Source organism: Delphinus delphis, chromosome 8 (assembly GCF_949987515.2).
Source record: "Delphinus delphis chromosome 8, mDelDel1.2, whole genome shotgun sequence".
In the NCBI taxonomy this organism is placed as follows: domain Eukaryota; kingdom Metazoa; phylum Chordata; class Mammalia; order Artiodactyla; family Delphinidae; genus Delphinus; species Delphinus delphis.
The window spans coordinates 64,943,682-64,963,830 of record NC_082690.1 but is presented as its reverse complement, the minus strand read 5'-3'; the positions used below and the strand labels follow the sequence as shown (position 1 = coordinate 64,963,830).

General features: G+C 43.1%; 1 protein-coding gene across 1 annotated transcript in view; it reads right to left on the bottom strand.

Moving 5' to 3' along the window:
• The window catches only part of SWAP70 (switching B cell complex subunit SWAP70), a 78,077-nt gene extending 61,677 nt beyond the window's left edge, over positions 1-16,400 (bottom strand). The window contains exon 1 of the mRNA XM_060018481.1: positions 16,213-16,400. Coding sequence (XP_059874464.1) covers positions 16,213-16,311 — 99 coding nt within the window. The 5' untranslated portion in view covers positions 16,312-16,400. The remainder of the gene's footprint in view (positions 1-16,212) is intronic.
• Between the last annotated feature and the right edge of the window lie 3,749 nt (positions 16,401-20,149).

Below are 20,149 nucleotides of genomic sequence, written 5' to 3'. Positions count from 1 at the left end.
CTGGTCCCATGAGCCATGGCCGCTGAGCCTGCGCGTCCGGAGCCTGTGCTCCGCAACGGGAGAGGCCACAGCAGTGAGAGGGCCGCATACCGGAAAAAAAAAAAAAAAAAAAACTAATAAAGTGCCGAGGGGAGAGTGCCTGATGTCAACAAATGTTTACTAAATGAGTCCCATTTAAGAATTTTCTTTTTTTGGTTTTTTTGTTGTTGTTGTTGTTTAGTTTCATTTAGTTTGCTTCTCTATCACCTTTATTTAGATGTGGGTCTTTTTTTTTTTTTTTTTTTTTTTTTTTTTTTTTGCGGTACGCGGGCCTCTCACTGTTGTGGCCTCTCCCATTGCGGAGCACAGGCTCCGGACGCGCAGGCTCAGCGGCCATGGCTCACGGGCCCAGCCACTCTGCGGCATGTGGGATCTTCCCAGACCGGGGCACGAACCCGCGTCCCCTGCATCGGCAGGCGGACTCTCAACCACTGCGCTACCAGGGAAGCCCTAGATGTGGGTCTTTTAATGTATTTCACTATACTACCAGTATATTCTTTCCAGGAAGAATTTTTGTTTAATTGGAATCTCTAATTCAGGTCATTTTTGAAGTAAAAAAACCTCCATTAGTTATTAGCACTACCAGAACTAGAAGGCATTACTCATCTGACCTGAGATCTAGTAAAGCAGTCCAGTTTCTAAAAATTCCACTAAAGATTTTTGAGGAAAGGACTCAAGAGGAATTAACAGTGTATGAGAGAGAAGTCTATAGCAGAAGACAGAGAAATTAGATAGTTCAATTTAGTACACTCTTCTCCACTGAAGCCACAGTGTACACCCAAGGTGATGATAAAGATCACAAATCTGAGGCTTACCTCTCTGCTGCCCCATCCTCTGACCACTCTGTCCCCTTCTAGTCACTATAATATGGTTTCTTTCTATCCCTATCAATGTCATGAAATTGCTTTTTCAAAAAGATTCTGTGGTAGACACAGAGCTGCACCACTCAAAAAAGGAACTGCTGCCCTGCTACAAGGACTGTGGTTAGCTGAGAGCCTCTAGTTATTAGTACTTTCGGGGTCCACCTCAGCCAATGACTGAGCAAGCTGGTGACACCATTTCTCCCCAGGGTGGACATCCTCTAACAGGCCATCTTTGCTCCAGAGCTCCTGGTTTTGTTAAGTCTGTATCATGATTTGACAGCTCCTTTTCCCAATCCTGTTTCCTCTCTTTTTTCCCATAAGCGTTTCTTCCCAATAACCCTTTTGCACTCCCAACTCTGTCTCAGCATCTGTTTCCTGAAGAACCCAACCTGGGATAGATACCTTCTAAACAATTCACTCTCCCAAGTCTCTGGCACTGAGCAGTCTGGATCATCCTCTCAAGACTTTTTTTGGTCCCATGATATACTATTTTCTAAATTTCTCAAAGAACTTATTCTACCTTGGTCTACCTTTATGGGGTCACCTCCCTTACCCTTCATTCTCCCAATCTGGACATTTCCCAAAGCCCAATTTTGAGCCCCAAGTTCTTAAAAAAGTGCTTTAATTCTGAAAACATTAAGTCACCTGAATGACTCTCAGATCCCTTTCTGGTCTTGACCTATCAACTGAGCTCTGGTTTATATCACTAACATGAAAGATTTCTATGCTAAATTTGCCTCACATCCAAAAAATCCAAAGGAGAGTTCATTACCTTTCTCCCCAAAACAGGTTTCCCACCCCGATTCTAACTTTGGTACCACCATTCCCTTAACAACAAAACTATGGACTCGCCTACTCTTGTACTTTTTTAATTTATAGTTTGTCCTATTTCTGGATCCAATTCAGATGCCATTCCTCTCTCCACTGAGTGAGCTTCCCTGTTGGCTAACCAGAGAATGTGGGGCTGGGGAAACAAGGGCTCCCTGCCCCCAGCAGCAGCTCCCATTCTCCCTTCTGAGGCCCTAACAAAGACCACTCACCAGGATAAGACCGTGGTAAACATATCGAGCTGACAAAGTTCAATTAGAAGGCTAAGCCTTGAAGATCTTGTCTGCTATCCCACATTTCGCAAATGAGGAAAATGAAGCCCAGCAAGGAGAAGAAACCTTCCAGGGTCACACAAATAACAGAGCAGAGACAAGTCTCCTGACTCCCTAACCAGTGTTCTCTCTCCTGACACTTTTTGCTGTGCCTCCAAGGGATTTACTTTCCAAATCTTTCATCACAGTTGTTCTTATAGAGGAGCTTCACACATTTCTTAAGGTCAGTGACAACTGTTCCTCTAGAAGCATTCTCTGACCTAACTCCTCCAATTCTCACCACAGGTTAGGTAGGTTCCCTTCCTCTGTGTTTCCCAGCGCTGTGTACTTTATATCATATTTGAATTGTCGGTTTGCTGATCTATATCACTCACAAGACTTCAAGCTCCATGAGGGTAGGGAGCATATCGGTTTTGATTCCCACTGCCACCATCCCAGTCTAGCACGCGTCAACTTTCACAGAAGTCCACCATTTGGTCTCCCCATCTCCAGCCCCTCCCCTCATGTCAACACACCCACATTGTTAGAATAATCTCAAAACTCTACCTTTGTCATATATCTACCCAAAAAGTATTAATAACTTCCTCTCTTTACAGGATCAGTTCTAAACTACTCATTCTAACATAGTCCACAAATACATATTAATCATGTATTCTGTACAAGAACGAAACCATCTAAAATGTAACCCCATCTCCCTTTAAATCCTAATTTTCCACCATGCCTCAAATCAAACACTACTCCACCCAGAGTATTTCCTTACTGCTCACAAATACTCCAAGTTTTAGCTCCTGCTCTTATCCACAATGCCACCATCATACCTGTCATCTTTCTGTGACTATACTGGACAAGATTTGCCCCATTCCCTCCAGAAGCAGCTGACATTCCATCGCCTCCATGAAACGTTTCTCGTCTACAACTGTCTGCATCTTTTTTTTTTTACAGATTTATTTTATTTATTTATTTTTTGGCTGAGTTGCATCTTCGTTGCTGTGCATGGGCTTTCTCTAGGTGCTCAAGTGGGGGCTACTCTTCATTGTGGTGTGCGGGCTTCTCATTGTGGTGGCTTCTCTTGTTGCAGAGCACAGGCTCTAGGCGCGCGGGCTTCAGTAGTTGTGGCACGTGGGCTCAGTAGTTGTGGCACACGGGCTTAGTTGCTCCATGGGGGATCTTCCCGGACCAGGGCTCGAACCCATGTCCCTTGCGTTGGCAGGCAGATTCTTAACCACTGTGCCACCAGGGAAGCCCCTAAAACTGTCTGCATCTTTTTCTCTATTTCCTTTAAACTTCTACAGCAGCTCCATCTGACAGAAATATGCAAACTACATATGGAATTAAAAATTTTTAATAGCCACATTTTTAAAACATAAAAAGAAACAGGGAGGGCTTCCCTGGTGGCGCAGTGTTTGAGAGTCCGCCTGCCGATGCAGGGGACACAGGTTCGTGCCCTGGTCCGGGAAGATCCCACATGCCGTGGAGCGGCTGGGCCCGTAAACCATGGCCGCTGAGTCTGCGCGTCCAGAGCCTGTGCTCCGCAACGGGAGAGGCCACAACAGTGAGAGGCCTGCATACAGAAAAAAAAAAAAAAAAAAATGAAACAGGTAAAATTAATTTTACTAATGTATCCAAAATATGATAACTACAACATGTAATCAATATTTTTAAAAGAGATATCTTGTTATTTTCTTGTACTAAGTCTCTGAAATCCTGTGTATATTTTATATTTACAGCACATCTCAATTCAGACTAGCTACTTTTTCATTTTTTTTTTTTAAATATTTATTTATTTGGTTGCTCCAGGTCTTAGTTGCAGCAGGCGGGCGTTGCGGCATGCGATCTCTTAGTTGCAGCATGCATGTGGGATCTAGTTTCCTGACCAGGGATGGAACCCAAGCCCCCTGCATTGGGAGCACAAAGTCTTATCCACTGCGCCACCAGGGAAGTCCCATGGACTAGCTACTTTTCAATGCTCAATAGCCAGATGTGGTTAATGGCTAATGTACTGGACAGCATGGCCTACAGCCCTCATTTTCCACACTTTCTAGAACTTGCTTATACTTTATCTTGTTGTAGTCATTTCATGTATTATCTTCTTTACTAAACTGCACACTCCTCAAGGTAAGGGACAATGCTGTATATTTTTCACTTCCCCAGAGTCCCTAGCAAAAGGTATAGATTAAAACCTTCAAATTTGTATACTGTTTTGTAGATCAATTTTCTTCAACATCAGTGTTTGGTAAGAAACAGTTGGCTGGTAAATGTTCTGTTGTAACACATAGAGGTTGTGAGCTCCATCTATTCAAGCAAGTATATTGTTAAAATGTCTTATAATTCCCATTTAACAGAGAGTCCTAAATACAACAAGCAAAGCAAATTCCCCAAAGTCACCCCGGTGAAGAACTTCAGAATTCCAACCTAGTTCGATCTAACAGCCTGGTGTCCCATTATCTAACAGCATTTTCTCAAATCATCACTGAAGGAAGTCACTGAGAGTTAAGTCAGCTGCCTACCAGCTCCTGCTCTCAACTCCAAGGTAACAGCATCTGCCTGAGACATACAACACCCTATGAACAAAAAGCACTGATGAGGGATGGACTGGGAGCTTGTGGTTGGTAGATGCAAACTATTACATTTAGAATGAATAAACAAGGTCCTAATGTATACCACATGTATAGCAATATCCTGTGATAAACCATAATGGAAAAGAATATAAAAAAAGAATATATGTATGTGTATAACTGAGTCACTTTGCTGTAGAGCAGAGATTGGCAAAACACTGTAAATCAACTATACTTCAATTAAAAAAAGAACTGATGGAGATGTGCTGCCTGGTAATGCAGGTGCTCCATCCTCCCAGAGGTGCCTACCCAGTGAAATATAATACCTTCGACATTGTCCATCTGACAGAACAACTTTTATCCTAACTGCTGTCACTTCTGGTTGGTAAGCCATTGTGGCTGTAAAGCTAAATATTCCTAAGGAAGCGAAGGGTAAAGAAGGCATAGAAGAACCTTGAGATGAAAAAAACTAATTTTTCTGACATTGTAGAAATCTCTTCCTAACTGTAAGATCTCCTTATATGAAATTTGACTATATGCAGATTTACTCCCAAATACCTTTCTACAATTAAAAATTAATTTCTGAAAACTGCAGTTTCAAGTAGACACAGATTCTGGGTTAAAAAAAAAAAAGGAATCTGAAGGTAGAATGAGAAGAAGGAAATAAAGCAGAAGAGGAGAAAAATAGATTTATGAAATGAAGCCTTGGGAAACACAAAGGAAGCTGAGGCAAAGACTAACTTAGACTTATGTTGCAGGATTCGGATTCCAATGTGTTAATAATCATTGAGGGGATTACAATAACCCTCCTGGGGGGTGGGGCGGTGGGGGGGTCGGGGAATGAGAGGGCAAACTGAATAAGTGAGAAAAGGTTATTCAAAGCCTCTTCCGTCTCTAGCTTCCAGTTACTATGTACCTCTGGGACTGCAGTAAGACCCCAAAGGAAATACAAAATGGGGACCAGGAAGGTTAAGAGCCTCTGAGTCATAAGATTAGAAATGCACTGGCTATTAAGATGGAAGGCCACACACACAAAAGTGCCTCGTGGATTGCGTATTATCCTCAATAAAGCAAAAGTTTACATATGTTTCAAAAAAACAAAAACTTCCAGTCTATCTTACTGAAAAGTTTCTAGCAAGTAAGAAACGGAAAAAGGAAATAATCCAGAATCCATTATTACCATTTTAAGATGTTTGAATGTCTCTTACATGCTCTTTATTTGGAGAGCTGTCTTTACTGTTTCATTTTGGTAAGATGCAAAAAATATTTACAAAGACTTTCACAGGCTCGCTCCTAAGTCATGCTCTGGTTCTCTAAATGGGGTTTTTTTTAAATTAGATTTTTAGAACAGAAACAACTTTAACCACAGGGGTTAACAGAAACATAACACTAAAGATTAGGGAAGGAATACTATACATGCCAAATTCACAAGAATTAACCAAATCTTTTACATTGTGTTTCACACAATAAAAGCCCTTTACTGTAACTTGCTTCCTTTATATTTTCAACAGACCACTGGCCTGGCTCAATTACTTTTGTAACTAGCAAGATTAAAAATTTTTGAAGCTAAATGCCTACATGGGAACAGAACACATGACATTATTCACAAGATACGAAAATCAACCGCAGGGCAAAAATTAAAGAACATTTAGTTGAAAATCTATCATTGAGAAATGAATAAAGATTCAAACTACTCATGTTGTTCCTCAATTTTTTTTCATTTACATCCTCACTAGTTGTGAGCTCTTTTACTTCAAAAGGGCACAATTTAAAACAAAACAAAACCCTGCGTTTCTAAAAACAACAGGATAAGAGTGCAGAGCCAATAATCTTATTCAAGACATTTCCAGCACTGACATGTAATTCACACTGCAACCATAATTGTAAAGTAAAATTATAACAGACGTTGGAAAACTATCACTAGATTTTGCTATATTTAAGAAGACAACACTAACTATAACAGTAAGAGTACTAATTTTAAGGTACTTTTTTATTGAAGTATAGTTGATTTACAATGATCTGTTAGTTTCAGGTGTACAACAAAGTAATTCAGTTATATATATACAGATATATATTCTTTTTCAGGTTCTTTTCCCTTATAAGTTATTACAAAATATTGAATATACTATACATATTATGTATAGTAGTGTGCATATGTTAATCCCAACCTCCTAATTTATCCTTCCCTCCTCCTTTCCCTTTCGGTAGCCACAAGTTTGTTTTCTATGTCTGTGGGTCTGTTTCTGTTTTGTAAATAAGTTCATTTGTTTTTTTTTTAAGATTCCACATATAAGTGATATACGATATTTGTCTTTCTCTGTCTGGCTTACTTCATTTAGTATGATAATCTCTAGGTCCATCCATGTTGCTGCAAATGGCACTATTTCATTCTTTTTTTATGGCTGAGTAATATTCCATTGTGTGTGTGTGTGTGTGTGTGTGTGTGTGTGTGTGTATACTACATCTTCTTTATTCATTCATCAATCAATAGGCATTGTAAACAGTGCTGCAACGAACACTGGGATGCATGTACCTCTTTGAATTACAGTTTTCTCCAGATATGTGCCCAGGAGTGAGATTGCTGGATCATATGGCAATTTTATTTTAAGGAACCTCCATACTGTTCTCCAAGTGGCTGCACCAACTTACATTCCCATCAACAGTGTAGGAGAGTTCAATTTTAAGGTACATTTTGATTTCTGGAAGGAATACAAAAAAAACTAGTAACAATGGTTACCTCAGGGGCAGGTAACTAGTGTGGGCCAGGGGTTGGAGGAAACTTACTTTTCACTTTTGTAAATGCCCTTTAGTACATTATGAATTTTATACCATATGTATATATGAACTATTCAAAAAGTTTCTTTTTGATGTACACTTGTTTAAATGATAGGCTTCATCTCTTCAACTTCTTGGAATTGCATGTATTTCTAAGTAACACTGGAGATTTAGTATCTTTCTGCAAGACCATCAAAATTCTAAATAATCTGAAGATAATTTATAAACACCAATGGAGAAGAAGATAATTGTTGCTTCTCCTTCAAACAATATGTCCAATACCTATTTCCCTTATGACTTTTGTAAACTTACATACCTAAAAGTAACAATGTCTGTTTCAGATGGCATATTAATAAAGTTTACTAAAATATGGAATCCACACACAAATGTCCCTCATTAAAAAAAAAAAAAGACAAAAGAAGGGCACAAACATCAAAACCAAGGGAAAAATAGGTGAAAAAAAGTTCAATAATGTTTACTCAGCCACCTACATGTATGTAGCACCTTCCTACAGATATAAAGAAAAGCTTCCATCAAAATCTCTCCCAGTAGTTTTTAACTGAATTCAAGATGAACATAGACTTAAACTACAGTTTTTTCTAAGGAAGGGCTATTAATGAATACAAGTATAAAAGCAAGTAAAGAATGTGTTTCTGAAGATTTCTCTCCTACCATAAGCCTATTGCTATCTACTTCAGCAGCTGAAAAGTAGATCTCCACACAATTAGAACAAGCTTAACTTAAAACAATAACTTAGGGCTTCCCTGGTGGCGCAGTGGTTGAGAGTCCACCTGCCGATGCAGGGGACACGGGTTCGTGCCCCGGTCCGGGAAGATCCCACATGCCGCAGAGCGGCTGGGCCCATGAGCCACAGCCGCTGAGACTGCACGTCCGGAGCCTGTACTCTGCAACGGGAGAGTGAGAGGCCCGCGTACCGCAAAAAAAAAAAAAAAACAAGAAGAAACAATAACTTAGTTTAGTATCCCTCTGTGTTCCAGCCTGAAAAATAGTGACAGCAAATCAATGACAGGTAAAAAAATGAGTTGCGGGCTTCCCTGGTGGCACAGTGGTTAAGAATCCTCCTGCCAATTCAGGGGACACGGGTTCGAGCCCTGGCCCGGGAAGATCCCACATGCCACGGAGCAACTAAGCCCGTGTGCCACAACTACTGAGCCTGTGCTCTAAAACCCACATGCCACAACTACTGAAGCCCACATGCCTAGAGCCCGTGCTCCACAATAATAGAGGCCGCCACAATGAGAAGCCCACGCACCTCAACAAAGAGTAACCCCTGCTCGCCGCAACCAGAGAAAAGCCCATGTGCAGCAATGAAGACCCAACACAGCCAAAAATAAAAATAAATAAATTCATTAAAAAAAAAATGAGTTGCCTTCTAAAAATCCAATTACAGATTAAGCTAATATAGCTGATGACTGCTATGGGGGTGCACAGGCTGACTGTGCGGATGGAGACCTATACAGCTACAACTCAGGTAGGGAGCCAGAAATGCCACAACTGGAGCCAAAGAGACAGAGGTCCCCTGGAGAGGGTGCACAAATTGCCAGGAGGAAGCTCAAGGAAATCACAGGGAACGTGGAAGAAAGAATCAAGGTAAGGAAAGTGAGGCAGAGTTGGTTCCCTATTTGTTGGAGGGCATGGAGGTGATAAGGGGTGTTCTTTAATGAAGATCAAGATATTGACCTGCAATGACCTCATGCCCAGCTGTTTTAACTAGAAACGCCACTGTGTCTAGAGCAGGGGTCCCCAACCCCCAGGCCGCAGACCAGTACCGGTCCGCAGCCTGTTAGGAACTGGCCGCACAGCAGGAAGTGAGTGGCACGCAAGCAAAGCTTCATCTGCCATTCCCATCGCTCCCCACTGTTCGCATTACCACCTGAACCATCCCCCGCCGCCGCCCTGTGGAAATACTGTCTTCCACAAAACCAGTCCCTACTGCCAAAAAGGTTGAGGACTGCTGGACTAGAGGACAGCCCAACATCTGCTTCTATAATAGCTTATGTAAGTCACAAGTAGTTTTTAAATTCTGTGTTCTGCATTTTTATCTTATTGCTAAGTTTAATGAAAATCTATGTTTGCCTCAACAAATATCTTTTATTTTTAATAAATTTTTTTGTCTGCGTTGGGTCTTCATTGCTGCACACGGGCTTTCTCTAGTTGCGGCAAGCGGGGGCTACTCTTTGTTGCAGTGTGCAGGCTTCTCATTGCAGTGACTTCTCTTGTTGCAAAGCACGGGCTCTAGGTGCACGGGCTTCAGTATTTGTGGCATGCAGGCTCAGTAGTTGTGGCTCATGGGCTCTAGAGCGCAGGCTCAGAAGTTGTGGCTCTCGGGCTTAGTTGCTCCGTGGCATGCGGGATCTTCCCAGGGATTGAACCCGTGTCCCCTGCATTGGCAGGCGGATTCTTAACCGCTGCACCACCAGGGAAGTCCCAACAAATATCTTTCTTATGTTAATTTTTTCTTTGTATTTTAAGTTTCAAAATTTATACAGATGGTAATTTTTGTTTTACTCAAAAATATGCTATTACTCTTCAATAAGTGGTCCTGGGAAAACTGGACAGCTACATGTAAAAGAATGAAATTAGAACACTCCCTAACACCATACACAAAAATAAACTCAAAATGATTAAAGACCTAAATGTAAGGCCAGATACTATAAAACTCTTAGAGGAAAACATAGGCAGAACACTCTATGACATAAATCACAGCAAGATCCTTTTTGACCCACCTCCTAGAGAAATGAAATAAAAACAAAAATAAACAAATGGGACCTAATGAAACTTAAACGCTTTTGCAAAGTAAAGGAAACCATAAACAAGACGAAAAGACAACCCTCAGAATGGGAGAAAATATTTGTAAATGAAGCAACTGATGAAGGCTTAATCTCCTTTAATATGAGCTGCTCAATATCAAAAAAACAAACAACCCAATCCAAAAATGGGTGGAAGACCTCAACAGACATTTCTCCAAAGAAGATATACAGATTGCCAACAAAGACATGAAAGGATGCTCAACATCACTAATCACTAGAGAAATGCAAATCAAAACTACAATGAGGGGCTTCCCTGGTGGCGCAGTGGTTGAGAGTCCGCCTGCCGATGCAGGGGACACGGGTTCGTGCCCCGGTCCGGGAAAATCCCACATGCCGCGGAGCGGCTGGGCCCAGGAGCCATGGCCGCTGAGCCTGTGCTCCGCAATGGGAGAGGCCACAACAGTGAGAGGCCCGTGTACAGAAAAAAAAAAAAAAAAAAAAAACTACAATGAGGTATCACCTCATACCAGTCAGAATGGCCATCATCAAAAAATCTACAAACAATAAATGGTGGAGAGGGTGTGGAGAAAAGGAAATCCTCTTGCACTGTTGGTGGGAATGTAAATTGATACAGCCACTATGGAGAACAGTATGGAGGTTCCTTAAACTAAAAATAGAACTACCATATGACCCAGCAATCCCACTACTGGGGATATACCCTGAGAAAACCATAATTCAAAAAGAGTCATGTACCACAGTGTTCACTGCAGCTCTATTTACAATAGCCAGGTCATGGAAGCAACCTAAGTGTCCATTGACAGATGAATGGATAAAGAAGATGTGGCGCATATATACAATGGAATATTACTCAGCCATAAAAAGGAACGATATTGAGTTACTTGTAGTGAGGTGGATGGACCTAGAGACTGTCATACAGAGTGAAGTAAGTCAGAAAGAGAAAAACAAATACCTTAGGCTAACACATATATATGGAATCTAAAAAAAAAAATGGTTCTGAAGAACCTAGGGGCAGGACAGGAATAAAGACGCAGACATAGAGAATGGACTTGAGGACACGGGGAGGGGGAAGGGTAAGCTGGGACGAAGTGAGAGAGCGGCATGGACATATATACACTACCAAATGTAAAACAGATAGCTAGTAGGAAGCAGCCGCATAGCACAGAGAGATCAGCTTGGTGCTTTGTGACCACCTAGAGGGGTGGGATAGGGAGGGTGGGAGGGAGATGCAAGAGGGAGGAGATATGGGGATATATGTATATGTATAGCTGATTCACTTTGTTATACAGCAGAAACTAACACACCATTGTAAAGCAATTATACTCCAATAAAGATGTTTAAAAAATGCTATTAGTTAATAATAAAATTTAGGTATAAAAAATAAGCTTTTTGACTTGTGGTTGCCAAGCGGAAGGCGAGGTGAGAGAGGGATGGATTGGGAGTTTGGGATTGGCAGATGCAAACTATTATATATAGAATGGATAAACAACGAGGTCCTACTGTACAGCACAGGGAACTATATTTAATATCCTGTGATAAACCATAATAGAAAATATGAAAAAGAATGTATATATGTATAACAATCACTTTGCTATACAGCAGAAATTAACACAACACTCTAAATCAACTATACTTCAATAAAGTAAATTTTTAAAATTAAAAAAAAATTTTTTTAAATAAGCTTTGTGGGGACTTCCCTGGTGGCACAATGGTTAAGAATCCACCTGCCAATGCAGGAGACACAGGTTCGAGCCCTGGTCCGGGAAGATCCTACATGCCCTGGAACAACTAAGCCCAGGCGCCAAAACTACTGAGCCTGCGCTCTAGAGCCCGCAAACCACAACTGCTGAAGCCCGTGCACCTAGAGCCCGTGCTCCGCAACGAGAGAAGCCACTGCAATGAGAAGCCCTCGCACTGCAAGGAAAACCCAACACAGCCAAAAGAAAAACAGTAAGATTTTTGTACTAAACTGGGGGACCTCAAGGAAAATATTTACTAATTATAGCAGTGACCCAAACACATTTATCTAAATGAGTACTGTACTGCAAAGAAATCTCCTTAAAAGTCAAAAATAAATTTATTCCCAAGATGATGCCAATACTCCAAACTTTTCACAACTTCTCTTCACAAAAGAAGAAATAATGTAGTTTATGAGCTACGGCAGGGAAGAATCAATATCATTACTTTACAATCTCCAAAATATATGTACATAATAATAATAAATTAACTCTCAAAGATAACAGACAATGTTTTCCTTGAAAATCTCTTCTTCCTCAGCACCAGTGTTGCCCCAAAGTGGTTCTTATATCCCATTTCTGGTCCCCCGGCTTCCATTCTTCCTCTCACCTCCTACTGTAGCCATTCCCCAAGGCCACTGTTGAACCTCTTCTCTCCTTTTTCCAAGCTTCAACTACCAAGATCCTGTACCAACAGCCCCACACTTACCCAAGGACATCATCTCCAGGTAAATATCCATCCATCAAAAACTCTTTCTTGGGCTTCCCTGGTGGCGCAGTGGTTGAGGGTCTGCCTGCTGATGCAGGGGACGCGGGTTCGTACCCTGGTCCGGGAAGATTCCACATGCCGCAGAGCGGCTGGGCCCGTGACCCATGGCCGCTGAGCCTGCGCGTCCGGAGCCTGTGCTCCGCAACGGGAGAGGCCACAACAGTGAGAGGCCCGCATACCGCAAAAAAGAAAAAAAAAAAAAAACTCTTTCTTATACATACACACAAACACACTCATATCCTACACTCCAATCAAAATCAGTTACACAGAAGTCCCTATAAATGCCTGATTAATTCCTGTGGCCTGCAGTAGTTCACAGGGATCCCTTAGCGCTAAAAGCAGTCAATAAATACCCATTGAAAGAAAGAATGAATGAATGAATGAATGAATAGGATGGGCTTAATCCTCCTCCCATTTCCACATAATCACATTCTAGCTTTCTTCAGAGGCAATTTCAAAGCTTTTTCATGAAGTAATTCCACCAGTAAAAAGTACTGGTCTTGGGCTTCCCTGGTGGCGCAGTGGTTGAGAGTCCGCCTGCCGATGCAGGGGACACGGGTTCCTGCCCCGGTCCGGGAAGATCCCACATGCCGCGGAGCGGCTGGGCCCGCGAGCCATGGCCTCTGAGTCTGTGCGTCCGGAGCCTGTGCTCCACGACGGGAGAGGCCACAACAGTGAGAGGCCCGCGTACCGCAAAAAAAAAAAAAAAAAAAAAAAAAAAGTACTGGTCTCTTCCTCTAAAACCTCATGGGCTCTTATCTTCTATCACATTCATCATGGGCTCTTATCTTCTATCACATTCAACATCTTCCTCTCCATAGTATTCCTGTACTTCTTATCTCTACCACCAGATCTTACATTTTTTTAAGGATAGGGTAATTGTCTAAGTAATATAATCTATATATATACACAGAAAGGCAGAGAGAGACTTCTCTAAGGGTTGCCTATTCTTTTAGTTTGCCTACCAACATTTAAACTCTTTGAACGCAAAAATTCATATGTTTCTTTTTCCCCCACCTTCACTATCATATCACCCTTAGAATTAGGCACAGTATCTAACACATGAAGTGTCACCACTCACGTCAAAAACTGTGAAGGTAATTCCAAAAGACAAGTGTCCAAAGTATTTTAAAATGCCCATACAGTTTTCCAAAGCAATAAATTTTAACCTCATTTTGGGTATGTAATTTTTAGTCTGCTATTTAATAAATCAATTGTATGATATTTTCTCCAAGGAGATATTAACTCTTAAGAGCCTAAAAATACTGATCTTTTTATAAAATTAGCATGGTAATTTACACAAAGTATATGCAAAAGGTTATTTATGAACAAATGAATGAATGAGCAAATTAAGGCAAAAACTCTATTCCTAGCCAATGGATCAATGAACGTCGAACTTCAGAGTCAAAACTCCAAAAAGGAGAGAACTAAACAGAAACTTTTTAATATTTCCAATTCCAGAAACACTGGCAAGATGAACAGAACTGAATCAATCCCGAAATCTCTCAGTTAAGCAGACAAAGAGACAAAATACAACGACACATTTGCATTATCAACATCCTGTGGGTCAAAGCTATGCACTAGGATTTAATACTTCCTGCCAAGCCCACAGTCAAGAATCCTCTGGACACTTTTTCCATAAGCAGCCACAAAGACAATTTTGAATGGTGTACAACAAAAGTAATAGAAAATATTTCGTTAATGCCATCAATTGGAAGAGAAAAAAATGAAAAAATAGTGAAAACAAACAGAAACCAAATAGTCAAATGGTAACCCTAAATCGAACATCATAATTAAATGTAATTGGTCTAAACACACCAATTAAAAGATTGTTAGAATGGATTAAAAAAAAAACAAGACCCAACTACATGCCATCTACAAGAAACTCACTTTAAACATAGTGGGATAGGTAAATTAAAAGTAAAAACAGTGAAGAGTAAAATGCAACTCTATTCATAATCACCAAAAAATGGAAATAACACAAATGTTCTTCAAGGGTGAATGGATTAACTATGGTACAACCATACAATGGAATATTGCTTAGCAATAAAACGAATTATTGATACACAACAACATAGGTGAATCTCTAAGGCATTATGCTGAGCAAAAGAAGTCACTGTCAAAAGGTTACATACTGTATGACTCCATTTTTATGACACTGTAGAAGAGACAAAACTATAGCAATTAAGAACAGATCATTGATTGCCAGCACTTGAGGAAGAGGGGGGCAGCATGAGGGAACTTTTGGGGATGATGGAACCCTGATTTTGGTAGTAGTTATACAAATCTATATATGTTAAAACTCAGAACCATCCACCAAAATAGTCAATTTTACTCTATGTAAATTTTAAAAATAAAGTCAAATAAAGATTAAATGGATGATCTCTATGAAACCTTCCAGACTATGTTTTTATGAATGAGAAAAAAAAGAGAAGGGTAAAAGGAAAACAGGCAGAATGCTAAGTCCTACTGGCATAAAAGCCACTAGTCATGAGAACCTCCTGATTACTGCACAAAATATACAAAGCAAACTCAATCTTCAGAAATTCACTCCCAGAAGAGGCTAAGAAAACCAGACATTCAGATCCAAAATGTGTATATTTTTAAATGTCTATGAATGGCTCTTCTTGTCTGTTTCCATATTTTACACTTTCAAGAAGCTGCCAATTTCTCCTGGCTAAATGCCACTTACCCTGCTTGGGGTTACTCAATTTACAAGCATTCCTTTATTTATACCTTATACGCTCATTTAATGATGGGGTCTTTGGCAGTCACAATAAAGACTCTGCAAAAGCACTTGCTTTTGCAAAGTGCCAGATCAGAGCTTCTCACCCGGAAACTAAGGTCCCTGCGGCACACGGCACACCCTCGATTCGTTCCAGACCTGAGGACGCTAGGTCTTCCTCCCTAGTCGGAAAGGGTACCCCACCGCCAAAGCGCCCCAAAATTGGAGGCCGCTGCGGGCCAGGCTCTGGGGCACTTCTCTCTTCTCGGAACTGCCTGGTTGCCTGGAGGGCATTTGGCCGTTTTGAGAACTGCCCCGGTGCGGAGCGTGCCCCTTAGAGGGCTCTGACCAGTCACCTTGGGCAAGTCCCTTCCTCTCCCAGAGCAGGGAGGAAACTTTGGATAGGTTTCCTAAGGGAGCTTCCCACCGCCCTCTCCGAGTCAAACTTTCTGGGCCTCCCGCGCCAACAGGGAGACCGGCTCGCCCCTCAGAGCCCCCCACCCGCGCCGTCCCTTGCTCACCAGGAGCCCTGAGGGAACTAACGCACCGGTCCGAGCGCGAGGCCCGAAAGCAAGAGGGAGGCGAAAAATGCCAAATCCCGGCCTCGGCTCCCTCCACCCCGAGCACCAGGAGCCCTGAGGGAACTAACGCACCGGTCCGAGCGCGAGGCCCGAAAGCAAGAGGGAGGCGAAAAATGCCAAATCCCGGTCTCGGCTCCCTCCACCCCGAGCAGGCCGCTCGGCCGCATTCCGGTCCGCCATCCCCTATGGTCACCGCCCGCCTGCCCGCTTCCACCCGGTGGTAGTAGAGCACGCGCCGGGTAGGGGTGAGTGCGGGCCCGCGGTAGGCGGGTGCGCCCACCTTGAGCTGGGACTTCGAGACCTTGCCGCTGTGGTCCAGGTCGAGCGCGGTGAAAGCATGCCAGATGGCCTTGAGCAGCTCGTCCTTCAAGCCCCCCATGGCCGCGGCCCTGCTACCCCGTCTGCCGCGACTGTCCCGCCAGCCACTCGGCGCGTCTGACGCCCCTTGGCCTCTGCCGCCACCGCCCGCCGCGCTGTCACCTGACAGCGGCAGACCCCGCCCCCGCCAGGCCTCGCCCACTCGGCGCCCGCGGGGAACCGCGCTGTGCAGCTGGAGCTCTGGGTCCGGTGGTCTGCCTCTCCCTGCCGGTAGGAACGCCCGGCCTTCTTTCCCGGCTAGAACGGCAAGCGCCACCACGCATCCCCCTAGTGCTCCCAAGACCAGCTCGGGCCATTTTCGATGCTCGCATGCCCCCCAAACAAGAGCCCCTATCCCGAGAAAAAATATGAGAGTCCAGCGTCCCACAGTGAAAAATGGAGCCCTGCTCCTGACCCAGGGACGGGGTCACTGTCTGAGGAAGCCAGACAAGATCCCCAAAAGTCCCCGGTCAGGGGCTCAAATGCTGGCACAGTACCTAGTGGGAGAGGAGGGGGAGGGGAAGCAGGGAAGGACCTCGAGGGAAGTTGGTTCATGCATTTCGCAAACGTCTCTTGATACCTACTGTGTAGTGGTCTCCGGGGGCAAAGAGTTGAGGTTTAAGGTGGGTTTAGAAATCAGAGGGTCAGACAACCTTTTCTAACTCTCAGCTGTTGAGGGACAGTTCACAATTTAGGAAGGGTTTGATGTGGGTAATGCTGCTGTTTTCTGATGTTTCTGTGCTTGCATAATAGGAGATCTGGAAGGACCCCAGCAAATCACTCCACCCATCTTACTAATCAGAATGGTTGGACCATTCAAAAGAACCTATCTGTGCCGGAAGAGCGTCCTCCTCATTGCAGATGTTTATTTGATATCTGTTAACAATGATCACTTGACCTCTTTGGGCTTCAAATGTTCCACGTATGAAATGAGCGTGGTTGCTCCAGATGTTCTGGAAGGGTTCTCCTAGTGCTCACATCCTAAGATAATAAATATTGCTGGCTGACTCCAGTCTGATTAAGTCACCAGGCACAGTGCCTTGCATCTCCAATCCAAGACCAAATCTGGACAAAATGGATAGAAAAACAAATACCAAGAGTTTTCAAAGGGAAACGGTTCTCAGATGAAGTTTGGTTTTGTTTTCCTCTTTTATGTTCCTAAATGCACATATATGAACTTTATTAAAAGGAAAAGGGCATCATTAAAAGGAAGGGGGATTTGGAAAAGAGCAGAAAAGGAAGCAGCAGCTTCAGTGAGCTTCAGGCCAAAGGGAACTTGGTGGGGCAGAGGAAAGGATGGCCCAGTTGAAGGGAAGGGGCAAAAGCAGAGGGACTGTCAGTCTCTCACTGTGAGGGCCCTAGAGACCCCACTTCTCCATTTGTCAGGACTTTTCTTGCTCTGCCAGAATCCAGTCTCTATCAATGATCTTCCCCAACTCCAGCTCAAGTCTGCCAGTCAACAAAAACACATGATTTAACCTCTAATTTCTTCATGCCAACTCAGCTTTCCCTAGGTAGTGACAAAAAAGAAACCCTCCTAATTCTTCAAGGTTCAGATTAACCACTACATGACACTCCTTCTCTCTCTGTATCTGGAAGCACCAAAAAGATATTTCAAAGCTTTGGGGTGGGGGGGGGGGGTCACATGACCAGTACATTCTGAACTTTCAAATTCCTACTTCTTGGACTTCCCTGGTGGAGCAGTGGTTAAGAATCTGCCTGCCAATGCAGGGGACAAGGGTTCGAGCCCTGGTCCCGGAAGATTCCACATGCCATAGAGCAACTAAGCCCGTGTGCCACAACTACAGAGCCTGCACTCTAGAGCCTGCAAGCCACAGCTACTGAGCCCACGTGCCACAACTACTGAAGCCCGCGTGCCTAGAGCCTGTGCTCTGCAACAAGAGAAGCCACCACAATGAGAAACCTGCGCACCGCATTGAAGAGTAGCCCTTGCTCGCCGCAACTAGAGAAAAGCCCGCGCACAGCAACAAAGACCCAACGCAGCCATAAATAAATAAATGTATATTTAAAAAAAAAATTCCTACTTCTTCCACAATCCCCACTCTCATAATCTGAACAAATTTTAAAGCAAAATGATGTCATGGAAGGAGCTGTGCTTTGGAACCTAACACATTATATTAATTATCTACTGCTGTGTAACCAACTAACCCAAAATTTAGCAGCTTAAAATAATAATAAACATTATCTCATATTTTCTGTGGGTCCAGAATTTAAAGGCCATATAGTTCTGGCTTGAGGTCTCCTGAGAGGTTTCAGTCAGGATATGGGACTGTAGTCATCTGAAGGGGAGGCTGTTGCTGTAGAAATTACTTGTACCATGGCTCACCCACATGGACTTGTTCACAAAAGGCCTCAGTTCCTCCCTGTATGGGTCCACCTACAGGCTACTTGAGTGTCCTTACAACATGTCAGCTGGTTTTTCCCAGAGCAGGTGGTCTAAGAAAGAGAAAGGTGAAAGCTGCAATGTCTTTTATGATCCTGCCTCAAAAGTCACTTATCATCATTTCTGCAATATTCTACTGATTACTCAGGTCAGACCTATTTAAGGTGGGAGGGGAAATACAAAAGAGTGTGAGTATCAGAAGGCAAGAACCACTGGGACCCATCTTGGAAGCTGGCTACCACACGGATGTAGGGCAGAATCCAGACTCCACCATTTGCTTACCTATGAGCAAATATGAGGCTTCATTTCTTCATATGTAAAGTGGAAATGCTAATATTTATCTTGCAAAACTGTGATGAGGCTTAAATGAGACACTAGTACACATATGAGACACAGCATCCTGGTACCAGGCAACTGTTGATATTTGGCTCATGTAGTAGTTCTGTGCGGTGTCAATTTAACTAAACTGAAATTCAGTTCCCCAAATTTCCCTTCCCAGTCTGGTTCCAAGATAGGATTGGTCACAAGAGAAATTTGTGTAAGATTTGAAAGGAGCAAGTGAAGCAGCAGCCCTTGTGCTCTGAAGATGCCAGGTACCAGCTGCGGATTGTAAACTTGTTACTGACCTGCTGGCACACTGTTGGTGCAGAGCAGCAACTGGTCCCCAGCTCCTCCAGCTCCCACCACATCTCCTATTTCAGCTTCTCCAAGCCCCTGGGGCAAGGCACACATGTAGTTCTATGATAAATGCATCAACTTCTCCTACAGACCACCTGCATCAGCAGCATGAGAGATAGCTATGGGTTCCGTTTTGTCCTCATAGCTTCCAGTTTGTCCTTGTGGATTCTAGTTTGCCCTCACTCTCCCCCAGTTCAATCCAAGCTGTCTTCCTGACTGCTAGCCCTGATGACCTATCAGTTTCAGGCCATTTCTGGATGCAGAGGCTACAGCCTTCCACAGAATTCTTCAGCAGCTTTCCTTTGTGATCCCTGGTTAGTTTCCTTTGATCCTCCAGCCATCTCCTTCCAGACTTCTTCTCCCCCAGCTTTTCCTACAATTGTGCTGTATTTAATCCCTGTGATGAATCCTGTATCCTTAGTGGTGCTGCTTCCCTGACCAGCCCCTAACTGATACTGAAATTTGTGAAGTTTGATACTGTTAACAAAAAGCATGTGTTACTGGCTTTGGGCAGGGGGGTGGCAGAAGCTAAAAGGATCTCAAGGGAAGGTTTGAAAGACAGTGAGGGAATTGTTGTTGAAAGTTGCTGCTTTGAGTTGAATTGTCTCTCCCCAAAATTCACATGTTTAAGTCTTAATCTCCAGTGTCTCAGATGAAGTTTTACAGAGGTAATCCAGTTAAAATGAGGTCATTAGGGTGGGCCCTAATCCAATATGACTGGTATCCTTATAAAAAGAGGAAATTTGGACACAAACACACAGGAAGAATGACATGTGAA